Source organism: Phocoena phocoena, chromosome 13, assembly GCF_963924675.1.
Source record: "Phocoena phocoena chromosome 13, mPhoPho1.1, whole genome shotgun sequence".
Taxonomy (NCBI): domain Eukaryota; kingdom Metazoa; phylum Chordata; class Mammalia; order Artiodactyla; family Phocoenidae; genus Phocoena; species Phocoena phocoena.
In genome coordinates, this window is record NC_089231.1 from 71,536,287 (window position 1) to 71,547,409 (window position 11,123).

General features: G+C 52.1%; 1 protein-coding gene across 1 annotated transcript in view; it reads right to left on the reverse strand.

The window, feature by feature from the left end:
- KIAA1671 (KIAA1671 ortholog) overlaps positions 1-6,066 on the reverse strand; it is a 127,397-nt gene extending 121,331 nt beyond the window's left edge. Inside the window, exons 1-2 of the mRNA XM_065889987.1 lie at positions 4,514-6,066; positions 2,320-2,407 (exon numbers count right to left, since the gene is read on the reverse strand). Of these exons, the coding sequence (XP_065746059.1) occupies positions 2,320-2,407; positions 4,514-6,066 (1,641 nt within the window). The remainder of the gene's footprint in view (positions 1-2,319; positions 2,408-4,513) is intronic.
- Positions 6,067-11,123: the final 5,057 nt, after the last annotated feature.

Consider the following 11,123-nt stretch of genomic DNA (forward strand, 5'->3'; position numbering starts at 1 on the left):
CACAACTACTGACGCCCGCACGCCTGGAGCCCGTGCCCTGCAGCAAGAGAAGCCACCACAATGAGAGGCCCGTGCACCACAACGAAGAGTAGCCCCCACTCGCCACAACTAGAGAAAGCCTGTGTGCAGCAACAAATAGCCAATGCAGCCAGAAATGAATAAATAAAATAAATAAATTTGAAAAAAAAAACTGTGGGTGAAGGAGTGAGGGTAGGAAGAAGAAATGAGGAAGAGAACGTCATCTTTTAATCCTACACATTTTAGTTCTGTTGGGTTGTTATAATATTCATGTATTATTGCTTAGTCATATTTAAAATTTTTCTTTTCTCTTAGCAAAAGGTCTACTTCAATAAGTTACACAAAGATTTAACCATACGACCCAGAATTCCATTCCTGAGTATATACCCAAAAGAACTGAAAACAGGTGTTCAGACAAAAACTTGTACACCAATGTCCGCAGCAGCATTATTCACAATCGCCAAAAGCTGGAAACTCAAATGTCCGTCAATGGATGAATGGATAAACAGAAAGCGGTATATCCATGCAATGGAATATTATTCATCCATAGAAAAGAATGCAGTACTGATACATGCTATAACATGGATGAACCTTGAAAACATAATGCAAAGTGAAAGAAGTCAGACACAAAATGCCACATACATGATTCCACTTATATGGAATACCCAGAATAGGCAAGTCTATAGAGACAGAAAGTAGATTCGTGGTTGCCGGGGGCTGGAGGTGGGGGATGAGGAGTGACTGGGTAAGGGGTTTCCATTTTGGGAAAACTAAGGGATCTTAGTTCCCTGACCAGGGATCGAACCTGCATCCCCTGCAATGGAAGTGCGGAGTCTCAACCGCTGGACTGCCAGGGAAGTCCCTCTCTACCGTTTTTTAAGAAGTGACTCAGAAGATCCAAGGATAAAAACAGGGCAAACCGCCCACCCCAGGAGTGGTAGGCACTGTCATTCAGAGCCAGCTCACCTTTGTTAGGGGTTTATGATGGGAGGGATTCAAATGGGCTTGGAACCAAGCTCTGGTGTTTAAAACTCTGTATAATTTTCTTAAAAAGTAAAACTATGTGATCCAGCCATTCCATGCCTAGGTATTTATCCAAGAGAAAACAAAATAGATGTCCCTACAGAGCCTTGCCCACAGATGTCCACAGAAGCTTTATTTGCAATGGCCCCAAACTGGAAACAACCCAAATGCCCATCAAGGGGTGAATGGATAAGCCAACTGTGGGCTACCTATACAACGGAGTACTACTCGGCAATGAAAAAGGATGGGCTATTGATACACATGACGACACGATGAAGCTCAAAATAATGATTCTGAGTGAAAGAAGCCGGACCGAAGAAAGAGCACTGGTTGCATTTATATAACAATCTAGAAGATGCAAATGAATCTACAGTAACTGAAAGCAGATGAGTGGTTGCTCTGGGGGGGTCACAGAGAAGAAACTTGCATGTGCTGGAAATGCCCACTGTCTTTATTGTGATGAAAGCTTCAACAGGTGTACAAAGATGCCAACGCTCACCTGCTTATACGCTTTAAACATGTCCAGTTTACTGTATGTCAATTATACCTCAGTGAAGCTGTTTAAGAAAAGTTGAAACTGCAGAAACCATCAACCACAAACCCGTTATACCTAGCAGTTATTTCATGAGCTTTTTTAAATTAAACAGACTAAATGGGGACTTCCCTGGTGGTCCACTGGGTAAGACTCCATGCTCCCAATGCAGGGGACCCAGGTTCGATCCCTGGCCAGGGAACTAGATCCCGCACGCATGCTGCAACTAAGAGTCTGCATGCTGCAACGAAGATCCCGTGTGCCACAGCTAAGATCCAGCACAGGCAAAATAAATAAATATTTAAGAAAACAGACTAAATGAAAATATGTTTTAAGCAACTTAACTGATGGTAAGTCTCCTCCTTCTTCTTTGTCTAGGTGACACATCAGGGTGGGGAAAGAAGCAGGGACCATAATGGGGGAAAATTGAGGGGGGGTTCTATTAACATTTTTACATCTTCACTGATTTCTTAATAAAGCAGACATTCTTACACAGGAAAGCCATGTCCCTCCTCCCATTTGCACAGACAAAAAGAAATGCCTGACGATTATATTTGTAACGGGGAATCACACAGCCCATCATACTGGAAGGGACTTTAAAAGTCCCAACGTTAAAGGAAAAAAATGTCTTAACAGTTCACGAGAGGTTTCTGATTCTTTCCTGGGTCCTGGAGATCATAAAAGCCCTTTTTCCAATAAGTATAACTACCTGCTGGGAAAAAAGGACGCGCCAAGTGGCTCCTTACCTTTTCTCTTGGTTCTCTAGCAGGCTCACTGCTCAGCTCAGAACACTTCTCACATGTGACTTCGTTGTTTGAAGCTGCACTTGAAAACCTGGCACAGAGATCCAAGTTACTTGTACAGGGACCGGCAGCTGTGGCTCCCTCCAGCCCGCACCCCGTAACTAGCTCAGGAACCCAGGGGTGAAACCAGCACTGAGATCATCAAAGCAACACTGCCCAATTTCCTCCGAGAAGGGACATGTCCTTTGCAGTTGCCAAACCCCTCCGGCCCAGTGGGGACAGCCTACCTTAAACACAGCATCATCGGGGTAGCAGGAGCCCCAGGCTTGGGTGAAGAGACCTGGGTGCTAGTCCCAGCTCTCCTGCCTCCCCACTGAGGGAGCTTGGATCAGGCTTGTGACCTCACTCATAAAACGGGGATAATTAACACCTCCCCAGTCTTTTGTAGGGCGGATAAGAGGCTACCCAAGGCCCTAATAGCTACGTGAAGTCGTTTAGAGAAGAGTGAAGATGCCCCAGGAGGGATAATTAATGGTTGTAACCTCACAATAGCAGCCCCACCGCAGAGACCACAGGGGCAGTGGGCAGTCGGGGCACGGGCCTGCCTCTGCCTCTCCGAGTGACCTGGGCCCAGTCATTATCCCTCTCTGGGCCTGTTTCCCCACTGTAAGGGGAAGAGGGAGAAAGGGGAGTTCTGGAGCTACACTTTTTCCATCTCTGAAGAGTTCTCTGGAGCGGACGCTGAAAGATTAGCTCAGGGCTGGGGGCTGCAGAGAAGAGGGAGGTGAAAGAAATCAAACTGCTTAAACTTGACCCACACGCATCAGTCCAAGGTCTGCCTCCTGGGAGGCGTGAGGCTGTGCATGAGTTGTTTCTAAGCCCAGAGCCCCGGTTTCCCCTCCTGTCAGATGGGAATAACCTGAGACACTGGGGGATGCAGAGAGGGAAGGTGTGTGAGGTCCCCGACATGGGTGCCCCTTTCTCTGTTTTCTGGGTTTTTTTTTAATTTTTTTTATTATTATTATTTTGCCACGCTGTGCAGCTTGAGGGATATCGGTTCCCAGACCAGGGATTGAACCCGGCCCATGGCGGTGAAAGCGCCAAGTCCTAGCCATTGGACAGCCAGGGAATTCTCCCATTTCTCTGTTTTCTGAATTCAGGGGTTCACGAGCCTGGCTGCACACGAAAATCACTTGGGAAACTTTTAAAAACCACCACGACAAGGGCCCCTCCCCAGACCAGCTGAATCAGATTCTCTAGGGGGTGGGGTGGGGGCCAGGCATCGGTATTTTTTTTTCCAGGTCATTCTAACTGCTGAGAGCCACTGGTCTAACTCTGGCCAAGCTGGCTGCCCGGGTTCCCAGGGCCTGAAGGGCAGTCTGCCCAGAGCTCCCCTTGGAAGCTCCATCCCTGACAAAGTATGTCAGCGGCAGGCATGTCATTAACAAGCTGGCAGAAACCCCCGGCGGCATCCCTCTGTCCTGGCCGAGAAGCCACTTGTGGAAAAACGAAGGAGCAAGAGATGTCAGAGGCCAGGCCAAGCTTAGAAAATCATCAGTAACCATTAGGATTAATTGTATCATTTGGAGCTACAGCGTGTTGAGGGCTCCCTTGGGTTGAGTGACTCTCAGCATTATCTCTCTGAGTCTTTGCCTTAATCCTTAAAGGCAGGTCTTAGCATCATTTCCGTTTTGGAGATAAAGAGACCGAGGCTCAAGGGGTAAAGCTACCCACCCAAGTTATCATGACCCGTCTGATTGTTTTTGGGGCCATCCACAGAGGTTTAGGCCATATATTAGGTGTCCTCGGACTTCAGGAAAGGAAAGCTTAGCTATGGAGACAGGCTGAGCTGGAATTGCACCAGGCTCCCGACTTCCTCATGGTATTTCACCTTTCCTGTCCATATCTGTGAAATGGGCACAATATTTCCCCCTGAAAAGTGCACAGAGGGGAACGTACGAGGAAATGTACGAGGAAACGTACGAGGGCAGCTCCCCTGTCTCTCCACACCTCAGCTTCCTCATCTGAGGAACTGGAGCTAATGCCACTTCCTCTGCGGGCTGTGGGTCAACTGAGAGGGGGCGTAAGGCGCGCAGCAGGGAGCCTGGCGCCCTGCTATTTCCTTTCCCGAGGGGTCTCTGGTAAGGGGTTGAGGACCTTGGAGGCTGGGGGAAGCCAGTGGGATGCTCCCACTTACAGTTTGGTCAAATCCGCTGACAGCGGCCGTGCCTGGATCACCTTCTTCCTGATCTCTGGCTTTGCTTCCGAGCTCTCGGTGGCCCAGCCTTTGATCCGCTCCTGGACGCTCACACCGGCTTTCCCCAGCTCCGGTGCAGCCGGTGGGGACTCAGCGGGGGCTGATGGGGGCGAAGACCCCAATGACAAGGCTGAGGCGCTCTCCTCGCCAAAGAGGCTGACGTGCTTCTTCACGCTGCCCCTCGGGGTCCGCTCTCCCCCGGCCTGGGTTTCCCCATCAGCCGCTCTGCTCTTGACCTCAGCGATTTCTTGGCCTTTTCCAGGCCTGGGCGAAGGGGACTGGGGGCCCCTGGGGGCCTTCTCCGGCTCGCCATCCAGCTTGGCTTTCTCTTCCCCAAGATTCTGGTCACTGATGGGGGTGACCCTGGCCGAGCCCCCCATGGTTCTGAGGTGGCCCGTCTCTGCCTGCTTGCAGAGCAGCTTCTCCTTCCGTTCCTGGATCTTCCTGGCCACCTGCAGGAAGTCAGAATCTGGGTCGTGAAGGGGAGCCTCTGCTTTGACCAGACGCTCCCCATCTACTTTGGGGTCCAGGTCAGGCCTCTCGGGACCCCGCCACTGGGCCGTGGATCCTGCTATGGCCTCCACCTTCCTTGCCAAGGCCTCTCTACTCTCGAACCTGGCCGTGAGGTCCACGGACAGAGGCCGAGGCCTCCTCACCCACGTCTTCTCAGGAGGGGTGGGGGGCGCCTTCCCCACCATGGCTGCCCCGCCAGGGCCTGCTGGCTTCTGAGGCTGAATGGACTCGATGAAAATGGCCGACACGGGCCTTCTCTTCAGTCGAGGCCTGGGCTCCGGAGCGGGGCTACCCGCGTCCTCCACGCTGCTGGCCTTTGACAGAGGCTCCTTTAGGCCTGTCTCCTCTTGGGTGGCCGCCGGCCTGGTGACCTGAGACACGGAGGCCGGTCGGGGAAGAGTCCCTGCAGGCTTTCGGGCCGGCAAGGCAGGCTTGGTGGCCACCTCAGGCCGGGAGGCAGAAGGGGGCCCCTGAGACACGCCTGCGTCGGCCTCCGGAGCCCCCCGGCCGACCCCCTTCCCTAGGGTAGGCCCGGCTTTGGTGGTTTCAAAGAGGATCATGGTGCTGGGGGTAGGCCGCAGCACCGCGGCCTTGGAGAACAGAGACGAGCTGCTCGGGCCGTCCCCGCTCCCCGCCTCCTGCCCCACCAAGCCAGGCATCTTCTCGTCCAGCCCCTCTGCCGCCACGCCCCGGGGGAGCCCCCCGGTAGGAGACGGCCTGCTCAGGCTGGGCCACGAGGAGATCACGTCCCCGGCCTTCTCCTTGGAGAAGGGCTTGGGGGTGAGTCTCGGCAGAGGGAGCAAGCGGACTGGGCTCCTGAGGGGGCTTTTCCCTTCCAAGAGCAGCGCTGAGGGGGCCCCGGAGGCGCTGCCAGCCTGGCGGAAGTAGGTCCGAGTCAGAGCTTCCTCCTTGGAGAGCTCGCCCAGGCCTGGCACTCCTGTCAGAGAACTTATGGAGCCGACCTCCACCCGCGTCACCATGGTTACGGCTGTGGATCCATGGGGAAGACGAACATCAGAAACAGAGAGGCAACCGCTAAAAAAAATAGTAAATTTAAGATTCAGTCAGTGTCTGGGTTGAAGCAGAGGGATTTGGGGGATGGGGATCAAAAGACCAGAGTCCCGGGTCTGGACGACAGCTCTCCATCGACCACCGGGCCAGCCTGGGCCAGTGCCTTCACCTCTCAGCTGTGGGCAAAGGGCAGTGGACTAAATGGCCCGACTCTGAAGTTCATTCCGGCTCAAAGGATACAGAAAAGGTGCCAACACTCTCTTGGACTTTCCTGACTCAGCTAATCTCAAGGCCAGCTTTCAGGGTGAAAAGTGATGATCTCTGCCGTACAGGTATGGAAACCAACTCAGAGAGGCCAAGTAACCGACCTGAGGTCACTCAGAGAGTAAAGAGACAAAGCTGGGATTCGAACCCAGGTCAGACTCCAAATTCACACCACACGCTCCCAGCATAAACCCTGATGAGAGCCCTTCACCCCGCAGTACTTTCCCGTTTCAGAGCCCAGCCACATCAGGCTGGTCCTGACCCTCGTCACAGCCAAGCAGAGAGGGTAGGTGACAAGCCCCACCTCACACAGCTAGCCAACGGTCACAAAGTTGGTCACAGGCCTTGGCACTCTAACCGTCCAGACAGTCCCTTATCTCTCCCTTCCTCAGTCCTTCCAGAAGCCTTAAAAGAAAGCCACCCTCATTTCCCACTCCACATGCTGCTGTGATTGTTTGCCTCTGGGCTCTTTTTGGTTGAACGCCTATTTTACGCTGGCTGCCTTCACAGTCTCAGTAAGAAGAGTATCAGCTAACGATGACGATGACGAGAGTTTACCATGAGTGAGGCCTCAGGTAAGCCCAGTGCTTTCTCTGTTTTACAAATCACATCCTCTTTAGAACCCTAAGAGGCGGGTATGTGATCGCCAGCCCCAGTTTTGCAGCGGCTCAGGCACAAGCCCCTTGTTCATCCAGTCATGAGCTCTGCTCTCTCAAGGCAGCAGCCCTCCTCTCTCATCCATCCTCCAATGACCTCGAGAAGCAGGGATTATCCTTATCTCCCTTATAAAGATGAAGGGAAAGGGCTCAGAGAGGTGGCCCGACTTGCCAACCATCACACAGCTGAAACGTGATCTCAAGTCCTGGACCCATTCAACTCTGCCTTTTTAACAATTATGTCCTCTTCCTTTCTGGTCTTAAAAAGTGCCAGACAAGCTGCTGTTCTTGATTCGTCCCCCACCCTAACCCCACCTTCACTCCAGTGCTCTCTTTCCTTACAAAACTGTCCCCAGCCTGCCCCCGTCTAGATGGGCTAAAAGTAGAAGGCACTTTAGTCCAACGCAAGCCTCCACTTCCCTTCCTGGGGCCCTACAATGCTGCCCCCAGCTCTGACTCACTCAGCAGCCTGCAGGAAAGAAAGGCAGACAGATTTTGATATTTTCTCTTCCTTACACACTCGATGGTGCTAAGAAGATTCCTTCTCCCCAAGGCGGAGAACACTGTCTAGACGGGGTTAGAGGCAGAAGAGAGGCACAGAAATGGAGAACGGGAAAATCGGAGACTTGGGAGGAACCCGTCTGCAAAGACTCGGGGTGGAGTTCTAAGGTGCTCAGGGTCCTGCCCCAAATCAGGACTGCTCATCGTTAGAGCCAGCTCCCGTGACCTCTGGGACACAGACATAGCCCGGACAGAGACACAGGACAAGAACAGGATTCAAAGGACAGAGAGAAAACTCCCTAGCAGAACCCACAGGAGCCCTGCCCACCCCCGGACACTCCAGCCCCACTTACCCGAGCTGGCAGGTCCTGGCTGGGGACGTGTGACTGCCAGAGAAAGCCAGCGGTATCGTGTCTCATCTCCAACGGGGCTGTCCGCACACTCCCATGGCAGGAGCCGGCAGGGGAGGGGAGGCTCGTCCCAGCAGGCTGAGTTTCAAGCAGGTCTGGGGAGACACAGGGCGAGAGCCTCAGTTCCGGGGTTCCGGCAATATGTGCACAGGCGGCGCAAAGGCTTTCGAGCTCCAACTGCATCTGCTGGTGTCTCCGCCAGCTTGTAAAACTCACGCTCCTAGCAGCTTTTCAGTATTGTCGCCTTATCTATACACGTGGGCATCAAGGGTGCCGAGTACAAACCGTAGGTGCTCCATAAAAATCTCCCCCATTCCTCTGATACATGTTTACTGAGCACCGACCACGTTCACAAGGATGAATAAGAAATATCCCCTGCATCCAGGGACCTCAGAGTCTTGTGTGAGAAACACACACACACATAGACACACACAAGCGATTACAACACTGGGCAATAAACATCATGGTTTATAAAGGGGGACATGGGAGCACAGGAAAAGGAGGATTAACTGTCTAAAATTGGGAGTGGTGGTCCCGGAAGACTCCCTCGGTTTAGAGGAGGGAACTCCAGAAGACTCAAAGAGCTGGCTAATTTGGGAGCTATTTCCCCTGGTTCTCCTGATCAGCAGTATTTGTACATTGCATCTCTTGGAGGTCCTCACATGCCTCCTCAGGGCCCTTGCATGTGCTGTGCCTGTTCTCTGAGATATCCCTGTCACTACACACAGACGCAGGCCCTCCCCTAAGATTGCAGTCCAGACACAGCTGCCCCCCTCCAACCTAGTATAATCTCCCTCTTACGTGTCCAGAGAGACCCACAGACACTCAGCCAGACTCCTCATAGCTACACAGCTACATTTAATAGTTCATGATCCTTCATCTCACATCAATGGGAAGCCCCCAGGAGTCACCCTGAATCCCCAAGAGCTAGCACAGTGGCCTGGCAGATAAGAGCACTGAGCACATAATTATTGAGCGAATAAATAAATGAATGAAGAACTATTCTCCTGGCCCTGCTCCCCACCCTTCTAAGATTCTAAATAAGGGCCAGAGTCCTGAGTTTCATGACCCTAAGCAGTCTTGGTCACAGGTGAACTGGTTCCTCTGGCTCTGGCAAGTTCTGGTGTGGCCACAGGTCAATTGCTACTGAATGACAGAACCAAGGAGCTACGAAGAGCCCAGCTGGGAGCTCAACCTGCTGACCCCGCCTAGAGGCCCCACCAGTTTCACCTGATGCACTGCCTGGGACAGGCCGCCGTCAGACACCTGCTGTGACCACATTAACCCCAGACTGTCTGTCACACCGGCTCATCTGCCCAAAGGTGGAATGAACGAATGCTTCTCTATACAGCTTTTCCTGGGAAGAACCACCAAGAGCGCTGTTGCTGAATCAGGGTTGATGGCTCACAAATGTTGCCCCCACTTTGGGATCTCTGAACCCATCTCAGTAGCCAGATTGCAGGGAAGGAAAAAGGGGAAACAAGAGAAAGGCTCTTGGTCCGCACCCCTCTTAACCAGAACGGTGTCTCTGTTATCTGTAATCTCCTTTCTATCTTGGGCTCCCTCTCAAGTTTCCATTTGAAATGCCAGGCAGATGCCTGGTCTATAAATACGGTTGCATGAACAAATCGATGAATCAATCAATCAATCAATGAACAAAGGGGGATGAAAAAGAGTTTTTAAACCACCATAGTGGATGGCTAAATAATATTTTGAACTCTTTCCCAAACCTAGAAACCCATGATTCTCAGGTTTTCCTTTAACCTGTTGTAAAATACAAGGAAACCAACTGAAATGTTCGCTTTAAAATCTTGCTTTAAATGCATCACATATGTTATGCTTAATTTAAGAGATGTTAGTCTCTTCCAAAACATTTCAGAAGCCCACTCACACAGAGGACAGATGCTGTTTATTCCTGGGGTGGCCTCGCTCGCTCTTTTTAAATATATTAGCACGATGGCCAGAGCCAGGTAAACAAGAGCTCCCTGGAGAAAGCAGGGACACCAGGTATGAGCTGCGTCTGGTTTTATCTACAAATAACCGTGAAGGTCGGCATGGGGGGACAGATGGGGAGCCAGGCTGATCTGGGAGGTCAGGAGGCTGCAGTGGACCAGGACACGGAGGATGCGGGGCAGCAGTGGGGGTAGTGGTGGGTGTACCTCTGCGGTTGCTGAACCTGCCAGGTCCACCGGCTCGATCTCCCTGAATTAATCTGCAAGGTTTGAAATTCCCATTTCCTGCGATTTCATGCAGAGAAAACCATGTTCCTGAGGGTTGAGCCACCGAAACCGATCGTCACTGAAATTAGACAGGCGTCGTTCACGAGCATTCATTCCTCCGATCCCTCTGACCTTCCTTCTACAAGCCAGGCTCTGTGCCGGGTGCTGGGGGTACAGCCGAGGAGCGCACAGGCTCCCAGGGAATCCGAGAGAACCTCACAGGGACAAGGCAGGAGAAGCCCTTCCGTTCAGAACCCAACCATTTGGTAGCTTCTCTCTCAGATTCAGAGGCGTTGATTCATTTCAACAGCTGTTGCCAATCTTTCATAATGACACCCCTAAATCCGATCTGGGAGCTCACAGTCATTCACTCAGCCATCTCTGGGTGCCGCTTCCTGGGAATGCCACAATCTGGTGAGGGCCGTGAGCCAGTCCTGACACCTTCCAGCGTCTTCCGGAATGTGACCTGGGCTCCCAAATCTGCAAATCCATCCTGTGTGGTGCCCCGTGTGAAGGGCCAAGTGCATGTCCAGGTCTCCCCAGGAAAGCAGGGCTGTGGTAAATGCATGAGCGTTGTCCATCCACAGGCCCCAGATGGAGGGGGACCAATGTCTAATATCGATGGAGTGTATGCATCCTCTCCTCTCCATCCCCATGGCTGTGGCCCCAGCTCATTCATTCATTCATTCATTCCAATACACAGTTACTGAACACCTAGCATGTACCAGGCTCTGGGGACACAGCAGTGAACAAAACATACAGAAAGCCCTGTTCCCATGGAGCTGATGATCATGAACATAGGAAAAGACAATAAACGAAATAAATAAGCAAGAGGCATAGAATGCTGTCATTAGGTAAGTAACTTTCTCTGCTGGTGTCTCCTCCAATCTGTTCTAGCAGCAGCCAGAGTGATTCTCTGATACACAGGGGCCACCATGTCACTCCCCACACCTCCCCACTGCCCTCTGAATGAAGA